At 43.1% G+C, this 24,662-nt stretch overlaps 2 protein-coding genes across 2 annotated transcripts in view; both read left to right on the top strand.

Annotated features, from left to right (window-relative positions):
* Positions 1 to 3,556: 3,556 nt before the first annotated feature.
* Positions 3,557 to 10,264, top strand: EXOSC3 (exosome component 3). Its single transcript, XM_063131662.1, has 4 exons — positions 3,557 to 3,850; positions 6,106 to 6,255; positions 8,039 to 8,190; positions 9,952 to 10,264. The coding sequence occupies exons 1-4, from the start codon at positions 3,578 to 3,580 to the stop codon at positions 10,145 to 10,147; spliced, it is 771 nt and encodes a 256-aa protein (XP_062987732.1). The 5' UTR covers positions 3,557 to 3,577; the 3' UTR covers positions 10,148 to 10,264.
* A 5,435-nt stretch (positions 10,265 to 15,699) lies between these two features.
* Positions 15,700 to 24,662, top strand: part of PRXL2A (peroxiredoxin like 2A) — a 31,798-nt gene continuing 22,835 nt past the window's right edge. Inside the window, exon 1 of the mRNA XM_063133145.1 lies at positions 15,700 to 15,822. The gene's annotated coding sequence lies outside the window, so the exon portion shown is untranslated. The remainder of the gene's footprint in view (positions 15,823 to 24,662) is intronic.

The raw sequence follows: 24,662 nt of genomic DNA, 5'->3' as shown, positions 1-24,662 counted from the left end.
ATATGAGTGTGCAAGGGCTGGAAGAGGAGTGGAACACTACACTCTCATCCCTCCCAACAACAGCTGGCACAACAGATGATTTGATTGAAAGACTGGTTGGTGTTGGAGCAGAAGCATTCAACAGCCTCAGACTGACAAATTCTTTAGTTTTCTGTCCCCTTGCTAGGGTTGGGGTTGGGTTTAATGCTATTTTTTTAAAGCTAAACTGACAGTTGTTTGTAGGAGAAAACAGAGAAGTCAAGGACTTTCTTCAATCTCTGGTTTGCTTATTTATTATATCTTTATTTCACCCTTTAGCCAAAAAGGTTCCCAAGGCAGCTTGGGAAGATAAGAAATAAGACAGTCGCAGCACGCAGACTGAGAATCTAAAAGACATGACACAAAAGGAAAGGGGATTGGAAGGGAGGAGGAAAACTGCAAATTCAGGTACTGGATTCTTAACTGCAAAATCCAGCCAGGTCATGGGCACAGTGGAAGGGCCGCTGCTTCCTCTCCCTAGGAAGTGTTCCGTGGCGACAGTAGGTAGTAGGAAGGAGTGGGGACTCTCAGCTAGAGCTGTATCGAGGCGTGATGGGAGGTGTGCCTGGCTGCTGCTCCCTCTCACTCTGATTTGGTAGCCCTGTGTTGCCAGACCCCCACCGCTCAGGCTATTTCAAAGCCAGGATTCCTTGTGTGTGACAAATATGAAGGGTTTGCATTACTTTTTTGTTTTAAATTTGTACTATAAATTTAAATCTAGGTGTAGGTAGTGGGAGAGGTAGGGTAACCATATGGAAAGGAGGTCAGGGCTCCTATATCTTTAACAACTGCATAGAAAAGGGAATTTCAGCAGGTGTCATTTGTATGCATGCAGCACCTGGTGAAATTCCCTCTTCATCACAATGGTTAAAGCTGTAGGAGACCTGCCCTCTTTTGTATCTGGCCAAGAGGGAAGGGCTCCTGCAGCTTTAGCTGTTGTGACAAAGAGGGAATTTCTCTAGGTTCTCCATATATACAAATGAAATTCTGAAATTTCAATACAACTGCTGAAATTCCCTTTTCAATACAACTGTTAAAGATACAGGAGCCCTGTCCTCCTTTTCACATGGTCAACCTAGGGAGAAGAGCTGATGTGATGAGCCTTGTGGCAACACTGCTGTTGCCAATTGGGGTTGTAAGAGCTAGGGACAGAATGGTTTACGGCCATCCAAAAATATCCCCACCCCAAAGCTATGATCCCTCCTTCGACGATACCTGCAACGCCACGTGGATGCTTTACACCTCCAGCAACCATCACACCTTCACGCTGGAAACAGCACAGCAAAAAAAATCTTATCCCACTCTAGTGAATGCCTCCGGCTGCAGACAATATAACTGGTCAACCCTCCTATTCCAGAGCCGGTGTTTCGTTGAATATAGGGTGACCCTATGAAAAGGAGGACAGGGCTCCTGTATCTTTAACAGTTGCATAGAAAAGGAAATTTCAACAGGTGTCATTTGCATATATGGAGAACCTGGTGAAATTCCCTCTTCATCACAACAGTTAAAGGTGCAGGAGCTATACTAGAGTGACCAGATTTAAATGAGGGCAGGGCACCTGCAGCTTTAACAGTTGTGATGAAGAGGGAATTTCACCAGGTGCTGCATACATACAAATAACACCTGCTGAAACTTCTTTTTCAATACAACTGTTAAAGATACAGGAGCCCTGTCCTCCTTTTCATATGGTCACCTTATGTTAAAGATACAGGAGCCCTGTCCTCCTTTTCATATGGCCACCCTATGATAAAGATACAGGAGCCCTGTCCTCCTTTTCATATGGTCACCGTATGTTAAAGATACAGGAGCCCTGTCCTCCTTTTCATAGAGTCACCCTATGTTAAAGATACAGGAGCCCTGTCCTCCTTTTCATAGGGCCACCCTGTGTTAAAGATACAGGAGCCCTGTCCTGCTTTTCATAGGGCCACCCTATGTCAAAGATACAGGAGCCCTGTCCTCCTTTTCATAGGGCCACCCTATGATAAAGATACAGGAGCCCTGTCCTCCTTTTCATATGGCCACCCTGTGTCAAAGATCCAGGAGCCCTGTCCTCCTTTTCATAGGGCCACCCTGTGTTAAAGATGCAGGAGCCCTGTCCTCCTTTTCATAGGGCCACCCTGTGTTAAAGATGCAGGAGCCCTGTCCTCCTTTTCAAAGGGCCACCCTATGTTAAAGATGCAGGAGCCCTGTCCTCCTTTTCATAGGGCCACCCTATGTTAAAGATACAGGAGCCCTGTCCTCCTTTTCATAGGGCCACCCTATGTTAAAGATGCAGGAGCCCTGTCCTCCTTTTCAAAGGGCCACCCTATGTTAAAGATGCAGGAGCCCTGTCCTCCTTTTCATAGGGCCACCCTATGTTAAAGATACAGGAGCCCTGTCCTCCTTTTCATAGGGCCACCCTATGTTAAAGATACAGGAGCCCTGTCCTCCTTTTCATAGGGCCACCCTATGTTAAAGATGCAGGAGCCCTGTCCTCCTTTTCATAGGGCCACCCTATGTTAAAGATGCAGGAGCCCTGTCCTCCTTTTCATAGGGCCACCCTATGTTAAAGATACAGGAGCCCTGTCCTCCTTTTCATAGGGCCACCCTATGTTAAAGATACAGGAGCCCTGTCCTCCTTTTCATAGGGCCACCCTATGTTAAAGATACAGGAGCCCTGTCCTCCTTTTCATAGGGCCACCCTATGTTAAAGATGCAGGAGCCCTGTCCTCCTTTTCATAGGGCCACCGTATGTTAAAGATGCAGGAGCCCTGTCCTCCTTTTCATAGGGCCACCGTATGTTAAAGATACAGGAGCCCTGTCCTCCTTTTCATAGGGTCACCCTATGTTAAAGATGCAGGAGCCCTGTCCTCCTTTTCATAGGGCCACCCTATGTTAAAGATGCAGGAGCCCTGTCCTCCTTTTCATAGGGCCACCGTATGTTAAAGATACAGGAGCCCTGTCCTCCTTTTCAAAGGGCCACCCTATGTTAAAGATACAGGAGCCCTGTCCTCCTTTTCATAGGGCCACCCTATGTTAAAGATACAGGAGCCCTGTCCTCCTTTTCATAGGGCCACCCTATGTTAAAGATGCAGGAGCCCTGTCCTCCTTTTCATAGGGCCACCGTATGTTAAAGATGCAGGAGCCCTGTCCTCCTTTTCATAGGGCCACCGTATGTTAAAGATACAGGAGCCCTGTCCTCCTTTTCATAGGGCCACCCTATGTTAAAGATACAGGAGCCCTGTCCTCCTTTTCATAGGGTCACCCTATGTTAAAGATGCAGGAGCCCTGTCCTCCGTTTCATAGGGCCACCCTATGTTAAAGATGCAGGAGCCCTGTCCTCCTTTTCATAGGGTCACCCTAGAATACAGACATGGTGGTACCATTTTCACATACACGTAAGTACGTTCGCCCCTTTATTCCTCCCGACGCGTATAAGATAAGTACTACTCTTGACTTATATCTCTAGAGTCATCATGGGCGAGCCTGGCAAAAGAGGGAGGGCGCGCGGAAGAGCGTCCCCCTCTGCGCATGCGCGGAGCCTCAGGCCCGGCCAGCACAACCGGCGGTTTCTTAAAAGATGGCGGGGGGCGGCGCGTCTTTGGCTGAGGAGCGGGTCGGGCAAGTGGTGGTGCCGGGGGACGCGCTGCTCCTACCCGGCCAGGCCGAGGCGGACGGCGAGCGGCTGCGTCTGGCCACCAGTGGGCCTCAGAAGGGGCGGCTGGTGTGTGGGCCGGGGCTGAGACGCGGCGGGGACGGCCTGCTGGTCACTAAATGCGGAGTGTTACGCTATCGGGGGCCCGGCGGAAGTGTTTCCGGGGGGACGTACTGGGTGGACTCCCAGCAGAGGCGGGTAAGGAAAGGCCGGGCTGCGCATGCGTGGATGGGGAGACGGCGGGGCCAGCCTCTGGTGCTCCATTATCCCCCCTCCCCCTCCCGATTAGAATTTTCAGGCTGTGAGAATAAGGAGGCAGGAAGGGAAAAGGGATTTCAGGCAGTTGCTGGGGAACATGGGTGGGAGGGTGCTCTTGCACCAGTTGTTCATCCCTGGCCGTTCAAATTTTAGGGGATGTTCATATATTACAGTGCATGCATATGCATAACTGCATGTTTTGTTTTATTTATTTATTTATTTATTTATTTATTTCATATCATTTCTATATCGCCCAATAGCCGAAGCTCTCTGGGTGGTTCACAGAAATTAAAACCATGAAAAGCATAATAAAACAACCAACAATTTAAAAATACAAATACTGTAATTAAATACAGAAAATCTACAGTACTGCCATCTGATGAAAAACTGTGTCTTCCTCCCCCCCCCCCCCCCACAAATTTCCCAGTTGCCTTATGTTCCAAAGGATCTGTGTGCACCAATTGCTGGGGAACATGGGCGGGAGGGTGCTGTTGCACCATGTCCTGCTTGTTCATCCCTGGCCGATGGCTGGTTGGCCACTGTGTGAACAGAGTGCTGGACTAGATGGACCCTTGGTCTGATCCAGCATCAGGACACTTCTTATGTTCTTAATGTGCTTGAAGACAAACAAGCAAACCTAACAACACCTCTGTAAATCTGGCTCGTCTCTTGATCCCCAAATTGTGTGAGCGCACGCAGGCAGAGAAAAGTATGGCTTGCCTGCAACCATTGGATGTCAAGGGAAATTTGCACTGGTGGCTTTCCCAGCTGCTAATCACTCTGCTAGTTTTCTTAGAACAGCCTTCTCTAGCTTGGTGTGTTGGACTACATTTCCCATAATCTCCCAGAAAGTTGGATCATGGGAAACGTAGTCCCAACACATCCGCAAGACACCAGGTTTAGGGTGACCCTATGAAAAGGAGGGCAGTTGTATTGAAAAGGGAATTTCAACAGGTGTCACTTGTATATATGGGGAACCTGGTGAAATTTCCTCTTCATCACCACAGTTAAAGCTGCCCTCTTTTAAATCTGGTCACTCTAGTATAGCTCCTGCAGCTTTAACTGGTGTGATGAAGAGGGAATTTCACCAGGTTCTCCATATATACAAATGACACCTGCTGAAATTCGTTTTTCTGTGCAACTGTTAAAGATACAGGAGCCCTGTCCTCCTTTTCATATGGTCACCCTAGAAGTAAGTCCCTCTGTTTTATGAACTTGGAGATGCTTACCTTGTGTGGCTTACCTTGGAGAAATGCAGATTCTGCTGGAGCAAAATTCCTCTCAGTTATCAGGCAGGGGTGTGTAAATCATCTGTTATGGCAGGGGGAGGACCATATTTCCAAGTCCTAGTTAGTAGCATTGTACTCAGGCATCTGGACTTTCCCAGCCTTGAAATAGAGAGTTATACCCTATATCTTGCAGTTAACTAGGCCCATCACCATCCATTGTGAGCAATGGGTAGCCTGGTGGTGATGTCACTGTGGGCATGATTCAGCTTTCAGTCCCACTGATTTCAGTGGGAGAGACTTAAGCACATGCTTATGTGGGCTGGATCGTACCTATTTCTTTACTATTTTAATGTGAAGCTTTTGATGTAGAAGTACCTCTTATAGATTTATTTTCATTTAGAACATTTATGTGATAACCCTTTCTCTGTCCCTCTAGTTTGGATTGTGTGAAAAACACACAAAAACAATATTCATATTCATTCTGCTTGGGTTTCTGGTATTTTCCTTCTGATGATTGTTTGCTATCCTTACATTTTTCTTGCTTTTTAGCCCTTGAAACTAACATTTCCTTTAACTGTCTAAAATTAATATTGTATTGGCATTTTTATATCAATAAACCTCTTTTAACATATTCCCATCACATCCACATTTTTATTAACATTTTTCGTTTCTAATACCAGATGGCAATAATTCAAATTAATATTTTCATTATGTTCAAATGTAAATGCTGTTGCTAAGTATAAGTATTTGGGGACATGAATGCTATGCTCGTTATAATGTTTTCATTATAAAAGTTTTTTTTTATAGTTTTCAATAGCAAGGTTGAATTGTAGATAGTGGATTGTTGGTGAGGAGGCTTTTTACATTGCATCAGTACTTTTGTTTTGTTTTTTGTACAAGAAAGTATTATACATATTTAAAAGGCCTCTTCTTTTTTAACAAAATCCTTATTCTTTCCATTACTAGTATGTCCCAGTCAAGGGAGATCACGTGATAGGCATAGTGACCGCTAAAGCTGGGGACATATTCAAATTGGATGTTGGAGGAAGTGAACAAGCGTCTTTGTCCTACCTGGCATTTGAAGGTGCAACCAAAAGAAACAGGCCAAATGTGCAGGTGAGTCTGAGATATGATGACAGCAATGATTCTCTGCTGTAGTTGTATACATACTTAACTGGGAGTAAGTCTCATTGAGTTCACTGGGACTTATTTCCGAGTAGACATGCATAGGATTGCACTGTTAAGCTTGTGTTAATTGTTCAAAATAGCAGTGTTGAGTCAACACTGCTTTTTTTTAGTCACGAGGCTTTATGAGAATATCTGCGTGTGGACATGGCTAAATAAATCACATGCAACTTGAGTAGAGTTGAACTTCCTTTGTATGTTTTCTTCTCTATCTGTTAATTCCTGACATGAGAGCTTGACCTTTGGAAGAGTTATATGATAACAAATTACTCATTGCCATGCTTTGATAGCCAAGAGTAACAGGAATAGGCTCCTTGTATTTTGCTTTTTTGGATGCCTTTTAAAATACAGGGTTGGATAATTAAGGGGGGGGGTCTAGTGGTTTTATCTTCTGATACTGCTCAGCTAGGATGGCTGTGCACTCCAAAGAAATGCTTTGAGACCAGCTACGTCTTCTAGTTAGGCTTGATGTATTTTATAAGTAAAAGTTTCCATATCAAATAAATATATTTCTTTATTTTAAATAAATTTCTCAATAGTACTTGTATCCATGCATTTTATTTATTTATTTATTTATTTATTACATTTTTATACCGCCCAATAGCTGAAGCTGTCTGGGCGGTTCACGAAAATTAAAACCATAATAAAACAACCAACAGTCTAAAAATACAAATACAAAATACAGTATAAAAAGCAGAACCAGGATAAAACCACGCAGCAGAAATTGATATAAGATTAAAATACAGAATTAGAACAGTAAAATTTAAATTTAAGTTAAAATTAAGTGTTAAAATACTGAGAGAATAAAAAGGTCTTCAGCTGGCAACGAAAGGAGTACAGTGTAGGAGCCAGGCGGACCTCTCTGGGGAGCTCATTCCACAGCCGGGGTGCCACAGTGGAGAAAGCCCTCCTCCTAGTAGCCACTTGCCTCACTTCCTTTGGCAGGGGCTCACGGAGAAGGGCCCCTGTGGATGATCTTAAGGTCCGGGCAGGTACATATGCATTATTGTGTTAATATGAGAAGTGCTAGTACAACTCATTGGTTGGGATGCAATGCTAAATCTTGGTTAGCATTACAGAAAACAAGCCCCAGGCTCATGAGCTTCCTCTCCTCAACATTCCTCTTTTTCATGCTTGTGGAAGAAATAAGACCATCTGCTTTAGAACTAACCACAGTTCCCCTGGACATCTGAACTTGGGGAACTTTGATCATTCTATCTGGTTAGTTAAATCGGGATAGCAGACCACAGTTTGACTATTTGACTGTTGAGTTGACTGATGTGCCAACCCTACAACTCATGTCTTTTGTTGTTTAATGAGAACAGTCAGCAACTATATAACTAGCTAAAACCGTAACCGAATAGGGTATGAGTTACACTTCAGATCAACAAAGTTGTGTACTTGTGACACATCTATGCTCACACCAAAGATCACTTGCACAGGAGAGAGTCATTGGGCAGAGCTGTTTTTGCTGAAACTTCAGTTCATGTCACATCAACAATATGGTCTCTATTTACAAGCACCTGGTCACAAATAAATTTAATGCCCACCAAGAAGAGCTGCTTGAAAAGCAAAGCTATTTACATGCCTCATGGCTTTTTCTCAGTGCTCTGCATATATGTATAATAGGTAGAGTGCAACACTGGACACCTGTCATGAAATGTTACATAAATAGATGGAATAGTTCTGAATGTGCATTATTATTTTTTCTTAGGTGGGGGACCTTATTTACGGCCAGTTCATTGTCGCCAATAAAGATATGGAACCTGAAGTAGTCTGTATAGACAGTAGTGGCCGAGCAAATGGAATGGGAGGGATTGGACAAGATGGCTTCTTATTCAAGGTGTCATTAGGCCTAGTAAGAAAGTAAGTGTGATAGATTTGTTATTAGCATGCCTTAACTTCTTGGGAATGGAAACTTTGGTAAATGATTTCCTTCGTGCCCTTCTCTAGATTAGGTCACGGAAGCAATTGATATTTTGGTACAACTGTTGACTAGAATTAATATCATTTTGCCATAGTCATTATAAACCATGGTTGAAATAACTTTAAAAAAGGATAGCCTATAAGGGCTATAGCAAATCGAGCTCCGATGATTCAGCAAAACGGGTTATCGAAAGAGGAACAGTTCTGAGTCTGTGTATTTGAAGGAAACTTCTCAAATGTAATTATGTGCACAACTCTGTGTAATATTTGGCAGGGTACTCCCTTGTAATGCATATTCTACTCCTAAATGGAGGTACAGTTCACTTTTTAGCCAGAAAGAGACACTTGAAAACACGTGCTTTGAAACGCATGCTTTGACACATCATGAATAAAAGCAATGGGGTTCTGTCCCAGTATAAATATGATTAATTTAGAACAACAATTCCAATTTGTGCACACACATACAGTTTGTTTCCTGATTTTTTGACTCGAATAAACTCTGTAGGGCATGGTTCACAGATCGAAAACAGTGAGCATGATTGAGCATACTGGCTCCTGCCCACTTCTGCTTTCTGAAACAACTCAGGAATCCATGGTAGTTTGTTATTGGGTTAAATCTCTGTGTTTTTTTTAACCCATGATGTGCAGGGTTCGCACATCATGACAACAACTGAGTGATAGCGCATTCCAGGGTTGTTTCCAAAAATAGATTCAAAGTGGAATTGGCAACTGGGCAGGAGGCTGTGCTTGTTTGTACCCATGCGGATTGTTAGGTATAATCCATGGCCAGTTCTTACGGTCCATGCACTTATGTTTGCATGCTCCACGTGTGTGTTTGTCTTTGTCTATTCCCACAAAGCTGTAAGTCTAAAAAGGCTTTCATAGAATCATAGAATAGAGTTGGAAGGGACCTACAAGGCCATCGAGTCCAACCCCCTACTCAATGCAGGAATCCACCCTAAAGCATCCCTGACAGATGGTTGTCCAGCTGCCTCTTGAAGGCCTCTAGTGTGGGAGAGCCCACAACCTCCCTAGGTAACTGGTTCCATTGTCATACTGCTCTAACAGTCAGGAAGTTTTTCCTGATGTCCAGCTGGAATCTGGCTTTGATCAAGAGCTTCTACTTCTAAGAAAAGCTACCTATCAACACAACATTCCATCAGGATTTCCGATACAAACTCTTTCTGAACTGTACTACTTTAGGCTGGGGGAGGAGAGTGATCATATAATTGAATCTTTCTCCATGAAAAAAGAAATCATGCACATTTAAAAAAAACAAAAAAAAAACCCAAACTCTAACATTGGAAAGAAGGCCAAGCAAGAACTGTTCTCCTTGGCATAGTTCTTTTTAGGTGAAGGGTATTTTTATATCTACATTTGGAAGAGCAATACCCTCCTTCTGCCCTCTCCCATGCCAGTAGTCTAAAGAATTACAATCCAGGAACAGTTTTATATCGTCATCCACTATTGGGTGGAGTGGTATTCTGGTGCACAACTCCTAGGTTCAAAGATGAGTGGGCCTAAAAGGAGTTTTGATTGCAATTCCACTTTATTCTGAACTCCTACATGGATATGTCTAGGTCCGGTAGAAAATAATCTAGCTTTCTACAAATTGAAGACTTAATCCTTTGAAATATGAAGAATTTACCAGTAACATGTGTTACCTTTTTCCCGCTTTACCTTCTTTTATTTTGGTTTCAGACTCTTAGCTCCGGACAGTCAAATCATCCAGGATTTGGGACAACTTTATCCTTTTGAGCTGGTTTTGGGAATGAATGGAAGAATTTGGGTGAAGGCCAAAACAATTCAACAGACTTTAATTGTAGCAAATGTCTTGGAAGCCTGTGAGCACATGACTGCAGAACAGAGGAAACAAGCAGTTGCCAAACTGTTATAGAACTGACAAAAGGAAAAATATTGTGGTTTTTTTAAAAATATTGTACGTGGAAATGATAGGATATGCTTTTTATTTTTAATATTTAAGAAAATAAATGTAACAGTTCTAGTATCTTTATTTTTATTCTGCATCTTTCATTCTCATACACATCTTGTGGCAGATTGTGCCTGCTTATTTTTCTAGTAGGCAGCACTGTGGCTTCAAGGAAGTTTTCTGTAGAGACGCCCATTCTGCTGACTTCTGCAAATTTCACTGATTCCAATATAAACCAGAAGGGATGGTCAACTTTGTTCATACTAGTTTTAGGCTGTTATTGTTTACGTGTGGTAACTGAAGTACACATGTTGAGGCAAAACCAGATTTGCTGTTCTGCTATGTCAGAAACAGCCCTGACTTAGAACTTGGGCAACCCTGTCTTCTGCTATTTGTGCCTCCCTTCTCTGATTCGATAGGTACACAGGTCCTACGTGGAAACCATGTTGGGCTACTGGAAATCTCATCCAACTTGTGTTGCTCTACTTGAATTGTTAGGCAGCTGGATGTGAATTATTTTGTGAATTGGAACAATATTAAATGACACTGTAAATAAAGGAGAGAATGACGTTCCAGAACCACTTGAGTAAGGAAGGAGACAGGGAGGGGAGGAAGCCAGAGAGGTCAGGATATGGGTTATCCTGAGCCTCCTTCCCTCCCCCAGGAAAATGTCCTCACTTGATAGGCTACCAAGCCAGTGTAAGGAAATCTGCAGGGTAGAAAGATAGGGAGGCGAAGATCCCTTCTGTCACTCCTCCTGTTCTGCGCTGGATGATCGGACAACTTTGAGTTCAGGTCTTCCAATCACCAAGGGTGCAATCAATAGGACTGCAGCCTATATGGTTAATCCATGTAGGAATTTAGGGTGCTGGTTTTGATTTCACCATTGCCTACTTGCTTTGCCTGCTTTAGCTGTAAGAATAAGATGCCTGTCAATCTTAAGAAAAGGTCCTGTTTAAAGCTCACAATTGTTTTCTGTCTCAAGCATGGCCAAACAAAATTTATAATAGTTTCAATGTTTGTTACTACAAATTAATTGCTTATCTTTATTTTAAGTTTTGAAAATTATAACACAATAAGAGCCATGCTGGATCAGGCCAAGGGTCCATCTAGTCCAGCACTCGATCCTCAATGGAATTCAATAACAAATTTAATGCATTTAAATAACTAGCCTATCATTTCATAATCATATTCTCCTTACAAAAAAAAAAGCCATGAGTGCTTGCATCTCCACCAAAAATATACATTACGATTTCCAGGATTTACAGTTGCAAGCTAAGCTTCAGAAATATGCAAAACTGGCCCTAACCGGCACTTGAACACAGTGGGTCTTAGAGTAAACATATATAAAACATAAATTTATAGAGCAAACACAGAGAGGGAAGTCCCCACAGGATTTGCTTGTTCTGTTTTGATGGATAACTCTCAGCTAATTCACCCTGAAGATGTATAACCAGTTGCTTGGAGGTTTGAAGATACTTCATGCACTCTTTTGACATTTGCATTTTCTTGCTTTTGAAGGTGACTAGAGGAGGCTTGTCCTAATGTGTGGTGGCACTTGTGAATGCCTATGCAGAAAGGAGCAGTGATTAGGATCCTGCTTTAAAAAAACACATTAAATGTCACCCTAACTACCTCCCTATTTACTTTGGTTCTCAAGCATGTTGGTTAAGTGAATAGTGGCAGTCCAACTCCAGGCTTTCTTGAATGATACCAATGACTTGGATACCAAACTCCAGCTGATGCAAAATGCAGTGGCCAAAGTCTTTTTTTTTTCCCTAGTGGTTGTTTTTTTAGAACATATTGCAGCACTGCTTTTTCACTTGCACTGGCTTCTTATTTTTTTTCTGGGCACAACTCAAAATGCTAGTCATTGCCTACAAAGTCCTAAATAGCTGGGGACCAGGTAATCATGTGCTTCTGAGGCACCACTCTGCTTTGCCTCTTCTGGAAGTATATTTGGTGGGGAACATGAGAATGAGTTTTCTAGGGAGTGGCTTCCAAATTTTGGAACTCCCGAGCAGGTTTGGTCGCTGCTCCTTCTTGAGTTTTAGAAGGGCAGCAAAGACTTTCCTATTGTGCGACACCTTTCATAACCTTCTGCTGTGGGAAAATATCTTTAAACTCATCTAGAAATGTTGACACCTGCAGAAACTAAAGATTCATGGTAATGTTATGACTCACACCAAGGAAAGTTTCTGCATGGAACACCATGGCCACTGCTGCGAGGAAAAATAATGCCTTCCTGACTCTTTGTTTCTAATTGATACTTCAGGAGGGTGAAGAGTCTGCACAGTCTTCGTGTTGTGGAGACATTCCTGCCATGGGTGGAGAAGTAATTTGAGAAATGTTATCTTACCAAATGTAGAACTTAAAGACACTCAATTCTGGAAATTGTCTACAGGCAAAAACACACCTACATATGAAGTTAAATAGGTTGTTCTCTTGGCCAGTTACCAGAAATGGAGGCTGCACAGCCAGAGGGAAAAATTCAACTGATTCACTCTTGAGTATGGTTCTGAGGCAGTATACTTCTGAATGCTAGTGGGGCGGAGGGGGGATGAATAATTATTATTATTATTTATTTATATAGCACCATCAATGTACATGGTGCTGTACAGATAACACAGTAAATAACAAGACCCTGCCGCATAGGCTTAGTGCTTTCCTGTTCTGCTTCTGAACTTCCTGTTAGCATCTGGCTGGCTGCTGTTGGAAACAGGATGACAAGAACGGCCTTGCTATTAGGCAGAGTGGGGTGATGACCTTAGGCGGTAGATGCTGGAGGAGTGGGGTGAAGGCAGTGACATTGCCCTGGCAATTTGCACCCGAGTCCTCCCAGCCATTCCGTCTGTTGGAGGATAGAGCTATGCAAACCCCATGGTCTGACCTGTATCCTTGAGCTAGCCTGCTTCCCTCAGTGGTGGTGGAGGATGCTGACCCATTATCAGTGTTGACTAGGGTGACCATATGAAAAGGAGGACAGGGCTCCTGTATCTTTTACAGTTGCATTGAAAAGGGAATTTCAGCAGGTGTCATTTGTATATATGGAGAACCTGGTGAAAATTCCTCTTCATCACAACAGTTAAAATTGCAGGTGCCCTGCCCTCTTAAATCTGGTCACTCTAGTATAGCTCCTGCACTTTAACTGTTGTGATGAAGAGGGAATTTCACCACTCACCAGGTTCTCCATATATACAAATGACACCTGCTGAAATTCCCTTTTCTATGCAACTGTTAAAGATACAGGAGCCCTGTCCTCATTTCCATATGGTCACCCTATCAACCTCATCACTTTGACCTAAGGTGGAGTGGCCAGGTATCTTCTTGGTTTACAGAAGATGGATTCCTATTTAAAGATAGAAGAGTTACTCAGTCTGCATCCTGTTTAAAGATAAAGACCTCTAGGGTTACCATATGAAAAGGAGGACAGGGCTCCTGCAGTTGTATTGAAAAGGAAATTTCAGCAGGTGTTATTTGTATATGTGGAGAACCTGGTGAAAATTCCTCTTCATCACCACAGTTAAAGCTGCAGGTGCCCTGCCCTCTTTTAAATCTGGTCCCCCTAGTATAGCTCCTGCAGCTTTAACTGTGGTGATGAAGAGGGAATTTCACCAGGTTCCCCATATGCACAAATGACACCTACTGAAATTCCCTTTTCTATGCAACTGTTAAAGATACAGGAGCCCTGTCCTTTACATATGGTTACCCAAGTGTTGATGTAAGATTCAACTGCTAGTCCAGCTGACTTCTGTACATGGAATGGAGGATTATAAACATCTTGTTCTTTGTCTTGGACAGCAAAATGCCCTGGGCCAGCTATGACCTAGATAGTCCCTTGGTCTGACCCAGTAGGGCTCTCCTTTTGCTCTCACTGTATACGTGATAGTTGTGCAGTAAGTCTAATGGTGACTGTGTTTGTAGCACAGCACTCATGTATGCCCATGAAAGCTAGTTGTGTGTAGTGTATGGAAACTTGTGGGTGTTGGCTGCAACACAGCTTTTCCCCTAAGAGTATCCTAGAGACTGTATAGGGTGCATTTGGCAGATCTGCACATAAGTTTCCAACTGTCCAGAACAACAACAACAAAAAGATTGGCTTGCTTGCGTGCTGAACAGCAGCTTGGTGGGCAGAAATCAGGCGGTGCCTTTTCACGGCATGGTGATAAACATAATTACTTGTTAATGTCTGTGGGTCAGACTAGGCAGAGTTACAGGAGCAAATGGAAAAGTTGGCAACTGTACTATTGTATTATTTTGTGCAAATGGACTAGCCAACTTAATAAATAGAGGCTAACTCTCTCCTCCACAGCTGTCATTGGCCTGGTTCAGACAACGCGCTAAACCATGCTGCTTAACCACAAAGTGGTTAAGGAACTAATTAAGGGAATTTTGTGGTTAAGCAGCATGTCTTCTTACACCCAAGACAGACTCGCTTAGTAAGACTGAGGTTGCACGTCACCGCATTTCATAGTCAAACCAGACTCTCTCTGGATAGGTGACTAGGCTTTCCTTTCACAAAGGAAAGAAATTCTGAATGTATGCTAGGATGTTTTACATTTTATTGTAATCCAGCCCTCCATCTATGTTAATGTCTTATAATTTTTTTGTGTATTTTTTAATTGTTTATGGTTTTGTTCCCCCTCCCCCCATGTATATTTTAAACTTTGTAAGGCTGCCTTGAGGCCCAGCATTGGGCAAAAGGTGGGATACAAATAAATATAATAATAATAATAATAATAATAATAATAATAATAATAATATGCAATAAAGTTTATTATTAAAATCATTATTCAGAATAGTGGTTTTCAACGACCCACTAAGGAAGATAATAACAATAAAATTCAAAACAGTAACAATTAATTGAATTCAAAGTCCAATTACCTTTTTTTAGTTTATTCAATTAAACATAATTGATGAACGTGACCCAGTGATATCATATTTTCAAAGTCTGATAGTCATTAAGCAAGAATATTAGATATCACATTTAGTAACTGGGGTAGAGTACCTCACTGTTCTGTAAATTCTTAATGTGATGGATGGGATTGATGAAGTGATACCAGTTTCCCAATGTCTGGTTTAAAGTCACTTAACATGAGCCTTAAATCACCACGTTTAGTAATTTGGAGTTAATTTCTTTGCTTGGAGAGAAGTAGGCAGACCACACTAAAACTACATTCCACCAAATAAGATGTTGGAAATGCAACCAGGAGCTTCTGATCCACTCTCCATAGTGCAGGAGAGCAACCAGAAATTTCCTTCTGTAACCAAAACTCCTGGTACCGAAAAGACCACCTTGAGCGCCCCCCCCCCCGCCACCCCTTTGCCTCTTAACGCCCCCCTATGCAATCCCACCGCCCCCAAGGGGGCAGTATCGCCGACTTTGGGAACCACTGGTTTAGCGTGTTGTCTTAACAGGACCTCTGCCTTCTCCTGTGCATCAGTGTCTGAGGGATCGATTTGCCGTCCTGCGCTTTTCCTGCTAGCTCAGGTTTGCGGCTTGCGGCAGGGCTGCCAGAAGCAAAGTCCTGTGTCGTCGCCGCAGCGGCAGGTAACGACAGGTTGGGCTCGGGGAGGCTGGAGGCACCTGGTTCGAGCGGCCGCGGCCTCTGCGGGAGGGTGCGCCAGCAGGAGCATCTCTCGTGAGTGTGAGTAGTGCAGTAGCCCAGCTGTGGAGGTTGTGCGAGAAAAGGGCAAAGGGGGTGGGGGGAGAAACACTGCAGAAACTGGGTTCTGTGCAGTCCTTGCGAAAGGGCAGGCAGGGTTAGTTGACCCTATGAAAAGGAGGACCAGGCTCCTGTATCTTTAACAGTTGCATTGACAAGGAAACCCCATGGTCTGACCTGTATCCTTGAGCTAGCCTGCTTCCCTCAGTGGTGGTGGAGGATGCTGACCCATTATCAGTGTTGACTAGGGTGACCCTATGAGAAGGAGGACAGGGCTCCTGTATCTTTAACAGTTGCATTGTAAAGGAAACCCCATGGTCTGACCTGTATCCTTGAGCTAGCCTGCTTTTCTCAGTGGTGGTGGAGGATGCTGACCCATTATCAGTGTTGACTAGGGTGACCCTATGAAAAGGAGGACAGGGCTCCTGTATCTTTAACAGTTGCATTGAAAAAGAAACCCCATGGTCTGACCTGTATCCTTGAGCTAGCCTGCTTTTCTCAGTGGTGGTGGAGGATGCTGACCCATTATCAGTGTTGACTAGGGTGACCCTATGAGAAGGAGGACCAGGCTCCTGTATCTTTAACAGTTGCATTGAAAAGGAAACCCCATGGTCTGACCTGTATCCTTGAGCTAGCCTGCTTCCCTCAGTGGTGGTGGAGGATGCTGACCCATTATCAGTGTTGACTAGGGTGACCCTATGAGAAGGAGGACCAGGCTCCTGTATCTTTAACAGTTGCATTGAAAAGGAAACCCCATGGTCTGACCTGTATCCTTGAGCTAGCCTGCTTCCCTCAGTGGTGGTGGAGGATGCTGACCCATTATCAGTGTTGACTAGGGTGACCCTATGAAAAGGAGGACCGGGCTCCTGTATCTTTAACAGTTGCATTGAAAAGGAAACCCCATGGTCTGACCTGTATCCTTGAGCTAGCCTGCTTCCCTCAGTGGTGGTGGACCCATTATCAGTGTTGACTAGGGTGACCCTATGAAAAGGAGGACAGGGCTCCTGTATCTTTAACAGTTGCATTGAAAAGGGAATTTCAGCAGGTGTCATTTGTACATATGGGGAACCTGGTGACATTCCCTCTTCATCACAACAGTTAAAGCTGCAGGAGCCCTGCCCTCTTTTAAATCTGGACACTCTAGTATAGCTCCTGATGGTTGGCTAGAGGTTTTGTCCTAGGAGGTTTTCCCTCCTCCTGGCTGGGTCTGATGTGTGCTGCAGTCAATGTATGCAATGCCAGTCCTATGCAAAGTATTGAAATTAATGAAAAAGTTAAAGTAGACACATGACAAACTTCAATCCCATTCATTTCAATGGCCGTTACTCTATGCAGGGCTAACATTGGATGCTATCCAAATGGCCAAGGATGAACTTTTTTTTATTTGGAGGGGGAGGTATGTGTTTTAATGGATCTCATGAATAAACTATCATTTATTTTCAAAATAACAAAAGTCAAAGAAAGCTGTGTTGGTCCATGAGAGAGACAGAGAAATACCCACACACCCACTTTTCTTAGGACCAACCACAGAGTCACAAAAGAGTGGGCAAGCTTTCAGATTCTCCAGAATTCTTCATCAACCTAGATGAATCTGATAGCTGTGGTAGCTGGCATTGACTAGTTTATTCAGTCAGCAATCCCCATCTTGAGACTGGGTGTGAAATGCCCACAACAGGTCACATATATTTTTCTCCCCAAAGTCTGCTTTATTTACTAACTTTTATTTTTTATTTAATTATTTAATAAATAACCTCTCATTTTGATTTAAAAAAGAGCTCAAGGTGGTTATTTTGATGCAAGTCTCTGCTTACCTTCCCTACTCGTACACCTTACAAACAACTTAAGCTGATGTCCTTCAATGGCATTGAGGTAAACTCGCACCCCACCCCCGTGCCTAGATTTGGAAGCTCTGTTGAAATCACTGAACTTTGGTTATAATTACGAAGCAAGAGGAAAAACACTTCCTCGCAGTTTTAGGAATCTAGAAGTGATCCTCCAAGTTAGACAGGGCATTTCATTCGTAATAATTATGCTAAAAGGAGTTCAGTGCAATCTGCAAGTCAAAAGCTTGTATGTGTATTTTTGCTTGTTTTTGTGGTTTTTAATCTTTGTATATTGTTTTAAAGTATTTTTATCTTATGTGAACTGCCCAGTATATTGGGCGGTTGCATTTATTACAAATGCAATAAATAATAATAATAAAATCAATATTTTCCTCAAAACAGTTCAATAAGGCTGAGAGCTGAAATGGATGTGGCTTACCTCCAAGTAAGGAAAAATAGAACTGGACTGTGACAGATGTTGTTGTGTTGGCTTGCTCAGTGGGATCAATGCATTTGCTAACACCTTCATCTACAAGTATATTTTTCTAGGGCCAGGGTAATAATTAAATTGATCCTAAAGCTCCGCAGAAATCAGTAATACTAGCTATTGAGAATATGGAAGATATGGCCTTTAGATTTCCTCCCAAGCATATTATTTTACAGAAAGATCACTCCTATCTATAAGGGACAAGGGGAAGCCGTACACCAGTTTAGGTAACTTCTGTACTAGCTGTCCTAGAATGTATAAATTGTTTAGATTCGATTGGTGCTTTGGACTGTTAGTTTACTGCTTTTGATTTTTTAAAAAATAAGAAAGTAGTTTGGAATGAATATAAAAAGGTTCATTATTAGGAGGCAGGCAGTGTTCAGTACAAGTATTCCATTTTAGTTGGCTTGTGGGTAGGAATGTAAATCTAATGAAACCAGGGCACCATTTCAGCCGTTGTATTGCAAGTTTCTGCAAAATCCAAAAGCCTGCTCCCATGTAAGTATCTCAAATTGCAAAGAAGAGGAAGGTTGCTAACTGAGCAGAAAATAGTTGGCCTGCTCTTGTGCCTTGAACAGCAACTTGATGTGCAGAAATGAGTAGGTGCCTTTTCCTTTTTTTTACAGCATGGAGCATTAGCAATCATTAAAGTCTGCATACCAAGCTGATGTTAAAACAGCTACAGTGGCAGGTTGAAAAGCCATTGTGATTATTTACTCTCTTTATACATTTATTTATTAAGTTACTTGTGATACTTATATACCTTTCAATGACCTTGTTCAGATAATACGCTAAGCCATGGTGGTTAAGCATTTTGAGTTAAACATTATGGCTTAGTATGTCATGTGATTCATGACTTAGTGTGTTGTGTGAACCTTTCCTATTCATGGTGGTTACATAAACATGGTTTAAGCACGCTCACTATTTGCTGCAAAAGGTTTAGTGGCCTAACCATGTATTAGCATGTTGTCTGGACAGGCCCTATATAATAAAATTGCTAAGTGATTATCCTTTAGTTTGGAGCAAAGAGATTTATTTCTTTGGCATGCCTGCCTAGTACATTTAATTGCCTAAATTAATAGTTTGTGTATACAAAGGGGTATTGGCCAACGATCTAGTTGCTGTAGCGGAATAATCATACGTGATCTATTTATTTATTGCATTTCTATACCGCCCAATAGCCGAAGCTCTCTAGGTGCTTGATCTGAAATACACCCACTTTCTTGCTGCTTATCCAAGTGGGTTGGATAAAAACATTTGCTGGACCACAAGATGCCCACCCTGAGCTAGTGGAAGCTCCTGTGTGGCCGGCCAAGAAGTCCTGTGGGACCAGATGCCTCTACAGTGCTGGCAGTTGGGTACGGGCAGGTATTATCCCTTAAAGGGCCAGATTTTGGCCCATAGTCTTCCAGTAGCTGATCCTTAGTCTAAGTCTACTGATTTTCATTGGGCCCACTCTTCTGGAGTGGCCAGAAGGTGGGACAACAAATCCCCTTCCAACACACACAAAAGGCGGACGTATGGTGCGTTTTGAGGAAATTGGCCATTCAAGGCATTTCCTTGTGTTTTTTGGAATTCTGTTTGGGGCTCTTTGTCTTGCATCTCACTTCAATAGCGTCTCACCTCGACAGAGTCCACAACACAAGGTGTCACACGCATTCTCCCAAACAACACTGAAGGAATTGCCTCCATAGAGATTGATTTTCTTGACCCATGTTGAGACGTAACCACTTGTTCAGCTGACTTTTTCCATGTGTGTCCTGTTTATACCCGTTTCTGACCTCTGTTATCTGCAACAAGGCTTTCCTCCTATATAATGAGTCGAACATAGGGTGTGGGTTCAGTAAAACATGCATGGTTAAGTCTAGTAATAGCACTAGGGATGATATTAAATGAATTCATAGTCATGAATTGCCACCTTCTTGTTAGGAACAGCAATTGCCCTCCTCTGGTTTCAGTAGGTCTTGAATCTAAGTCACTATGTTTGTTTGGTTTTTTTTTGCATTGACTGCAATCCTATGCAGACTTAGTTGGAAGTAAGTACCATTGAATTCAGTTGAACTTCAGGTAAACATGTTTGAGATTGGAGTGCAATGCTAAGCAAAGTTATTAGATCAAATGGCGCTCTATAACAGCGGTCCCCAACCTTTTTGGCACCAGGGACCGGTTTCATGGAAGACAATTTTTCCACAGACCGGGGTGGGGGGTTTATGGGGATGGTTTTGGGAAGCCCCCCCCCTCCACTCCAGCATCCTGGCTTCGCTTCGGCTGGGCGCCCAGCTGAAGCGAAGCCAGAACGCTGGGGCAGGAGGCTTCGGAACGATGCGCCCGGAAATCGCTCTCCCAGAATGGCTTCTGGCTGGGCGCGCCGTTCAGAAGCTGCCCCATGCCCAGGTACGCTGGGGTGGTGGTGGGTGGGTAAAAGCAGCTCACCTGCACGGCCCAGTTCCTAACAGGCCATGGACTGTGGACTGGTCTGTGGACTGGGGGTTGGGGACCCCTGCTCTATAGCATTTAACTGGAAGAAAAGTTTAAGACTATAATATTGCAATCCAAATTACAGTTACCACAGAGGAAGTCAATCTCAGTTTGGTGAGATTTTGGAATATGAATGCTTAGACTTGCACAATAAGGCGTGTGTGTGTGTGTGTGTGTGTGTGTGTGTGTGTGTGTGTGTATGTGTATGTGATAGAAAATAAAGTTCACAATACAACTAGGGTTGCTGCTTCTCATGTTCTTTTTCCAACCCCTGTGCTTTTAAGGCAGATATTGGGGACTAGACCTGAGACCTTCCTCATGCAAAGTGTGTGTTCTGCCCATCCCCAAAGCTACAGGTTCATTTGCAAGCCAGACAGAGCTCCTTTAACGATGCAAATGCAATATTTTAATTCTGGTACATCTGTGGGCTTTGGAAGTGGATGGTCGTTTTTGCTGCCAAATGCTGACTGAGCCCAAAGTTCCCTTTGTGATTCCCCTCTCGGGGCATGGGGTGGTTGTGCAACCGCTGGAGCTACGCAGTTCAGGCATTGCTGGGGAGAGGGTGGGTGGGGGGACGGATTGAATCATATGCACAATTGAATTTGTAGTGATTGTGACTGAGTCATCCAAGAAAGATGAGTTTTTAATGTCTAATCGAGGTGTTTAATTGCTCTGCTCAAGGCTGAAGCGGCTGATCAAAGGAAAGAGAAGTAAAGAAGGCTACATTTTCATTCTTTTTCACTGAGTAATGCACATCTACTGGCTGCAGTGTATGGTCTTGCAGCATTGCTGAAGGGCAAGAGGGTGTGAATCAGGCATTGATCTGTGCCTGGCAGGGGCACTCCATGCTCCATGTAAGCACCTCTGAGAGCAGTTTCTTGATCTGTGACATTTGTCTGCTGCTGTTCCTCCCAGGAGTTCAGGGTGACACACAGAGGAGAGGTCACCCCATTCCTTTCTTACAACCACCCACTGAGGTGGGTTAGGCTGAGAGCGTGTGACTGATGCCCAGGGTCTCTCAGTGAACTTCATTATAGGTGAGCAGAGATTTAAACCTCTATCTCCTTGAGACAAGCCCAGCAGTCCAGTAGGGCAGCCTCCCCTAATGTGGTGCTCTCCAGTTGTGTTGAACTACAACTCCTATCATCTCCAGCCACGGTGGCCAATGACCTTGCTTGCTGGAGATGATGGGGATTGTAGTCCGGCACTTCTGCCAGGTTGGGGAGCATAGCATTTCGCACATTCTGCCTTGGGAGACTTGGATTTGCCACGAACTGTATACTTCATAAGGAGCAGCAATTGGGATCATGGCCCCTTGAGGGCTGTGTCTGTATGATCCATTTATTATGCTGCATTAATGCTGTACGTTTTTAGGTATGCACAGGTATGAGAGGTCAGTCGTGCACCTTTTAAAAATGCATGTTTGAAGTGGTCCTGAACTTTCTGTTCCTAAAAGAAGAAACAGGATATAAGCAGAAGAATGAATGTTAGTCTGAAACCACACAAAACCCAAGAGCAACGTTCAAGAACTTTTGACTAATAATAAATACAGTTGGAGTATTTTGAGAACTGTTTCCTAACAATGTAATTAACAACATCTATGTCCTGCCTTTCAACCACTGAAATCAAGTGTTTCCAGTGGTTGAAATGGAATATAATGGTGGGGCTTTTTTTAAATGCACAGCATAAAATGCAAATGAAGATATACATAGTCTAAAAAGAATGCCTTCCAGGGCTCAATCAACAATACTGCCAGTGTGTTGTGTTGGCTACTGCCCAGAGAAGCCCCCAACCATGCAAAATGTTTCTTTCAGGGTTTATTTTATTTTTACGTCACATTTATTACATTTTGCTCACTATTGACAGCATGAGAGCTACTTCACCGTGGCCTCTTCCCACTTAGTGCAACCTCTGTATGAAGGTGCTATCAGGCGCCTGTCATGCAACTCTTTTTCACATACATGCAGGCACCTGTGTGCTTGGTAATCTTCCTGGGGGAAGGAACCACATCAATGGCTCTTCCCACACAGCATTTTCATACACAGGTTACAGCATCTGAAGTGTTATCAGAAAGCAACTCCCACAATACTGCTGATAAATGTGAATTGACTCGTAGTATGTTAAGAGCTATTCTGCGCTGGCTATCAGTAATCTAAATGTCCCTAAAAATAAGAGGGCTGTTGAGCAAATCGATACCAAATTCATGGAAACCTAAACTGAGTTCAGTACGGAGGGAGTAGCATAGGATTAAGTTCAAAAACAAAAGAACATGGGCGGTGAGCCTGTGAACCGAGTTTGGAATGTAATAAAGAAACCACATGGTAACTTTTCTGTGCCTAGTTTTGTGACTCAGTCCGAATGTACCATGCCACTACTTACTCACTGTAGGTCAGCTTTACACTGACCTAGAAAATGTGGTTTTAGTTAGGAGCCTGAAGAAGGAGAAGCTTGCAAAGGTGGGAGAAAGGAAGGCCACAGCTAGACCTAAGGTTTATCCTGGGATCATCCAGGGTTCGCCCCTGCCTGAGCACTGGATTCCCTGTGTGTCACCTAGATGAACAGGTTTGACCCCTGGATGATTCAGGGACAAACCTTAGGTCTAGCTATGGCCGAAGACTTCCTAATGGATGTTGGAAAGATGCTGTTTCCTCAGTTTCTTCCTAGCCATTCACCGTGCAGTTGCCATAGAGAACTGGGAATCATAGTGACCATATCAGAACATTCGGTTTATGCTCATATGATGTGTTTTGCACCTATGTACCTCCCAACGTGCTTGACACTAAGGCAGGCAGAAGCGGCCCCAACAGTTGTGTAGAAGAGAGAACTTTGGCAGGTAAATTTTGTGTAAAGCGTGTGTGAGAGAAAATGCATTTGATGAATTTCCCTCTTCTAAGCAGCTACTACGGGTTGAAAATCCATATCCTCCTTTGATTAGCTTAGCAAACATTGTATTCATCAAAGGGTTGGGCCTCTCAGCTAATAGTTAATCTAGCTTTACCCTGGATTATGTTACTCTTGTCCCTTTTGAGGTTCAAAGAGGGCTTATAAGGAAGCTAGAAGTTCCATGAGTCCGGAATGTTCTTATATACCCTGATAAAGCCTAAGGTAACATCAGCTGCATAAAACTATGAACAAAAGAATTTTTTTGTGGGGGGGGGGCAGGTTTCTGTCCACCCAATATGTCTTTCACCAATCCAGAACCAAATTTCCAGTTGGCAACTGAAAAGAAAGAAAAAAAGGCCAACCAGAAAGCTGGAAAGTTTAGGGGAGTCATTGAATCAAAAAGCAACTGAACCCTAGGAGAACTTTTTTTCAGTTCTTTCTTTTGTTTTTGCTAACAGAGCTTGACTAATTTGGGAGGCTTTGGGGTCATAGAGAAATTAGGAAATTTCTTACTTTGACCATGTCTCTTCTTCAGTTTTTAAGGCTATAGCTAGCAATAGTTTCTGAACTAGCTTTTGGGGACGGGATGTTTAGTTCCTGAGTCAGTAAGACTCAAACTTCACAGTTCCTTTTCCATTTTAAAACATTTCCTCCACTTCCTACCTGAATTAATTTTCCTATCTGGACTTTGCTGATAACTACACCTTAAAGTCTAGAAGTATCTTTCAATCTTCTGTTTTGATAGCAATCAGAAAGAGGAGTATTAAACACCTTGGGTTAATTTGCTACAGCAAACAGATCCAGTGTGGCAATTCTGATTTGCATTGGCATTCTTTTGATTAAATGCCTCAAAATAGGTCACTGAGCAAGGACAATCTCAGTATTTCAGTTAGGGCCATCATCAAGGCTAGGATGGTCAGGCATCTTTTGAGGGCCCGTGTCCAGCAGTAAGGCCCCATGAACAAGGTTGGACTGATATGTTTGTTATGATATTGAGATGTTTGTTATGATGCATATACGTTAGAATTGATTGGTGCGTGTGATACGGTTCTTTTTGGACTGGAAATATTCACATCCTCTGAAATTTGATGTGCACTATCAATCATGTCTTATTTGTATAAACTTCTATAAATTTACTTATTTCA

Source organism: Elgaria multicarinata, chromosome 8, assembly GCF_023053635.1.
Source record: "Elgaria multicarinata webbii isolate HBS135686 ecotype San Diego chromosome 8, rElgMul1.1.pri, whole genome shotgun sequence".
NCBI lineage: Eukaryota > Metazoa > Chordata > Lepidosauria > Squamata > Anguidae > Elgaria > Elgaria multicarinata.
This window is presented reverse-complemented; position numbering and strand designations above follow the sequence as displayed.

Bases quoted from the DNA above. Each gene is read 5' to 3' on its own strand.
- EXOSC3 (XM_063131662.1), top strand. From the start codon at position 3,578: ATGGCGGGGGGCGGCGCGTCTTTGGCTGAGGAGCGGGTCGGGCAAGTG. The intron at 3,851-6,105 runs GTAAGGAAAGGC...TTCCATTACTAG, and splicing joins TGGACTCCCAGCAGAGGCGG to TATGTCCCAGTCAAGGGAGA. The intron at 6,256-8,038 runs GTGAGTCTGAGA...ATTTTTTCTTAG, and splicing joins GAAACAGGCCAAATGTGCAG to GTGGGGGACCTTATTTACGG.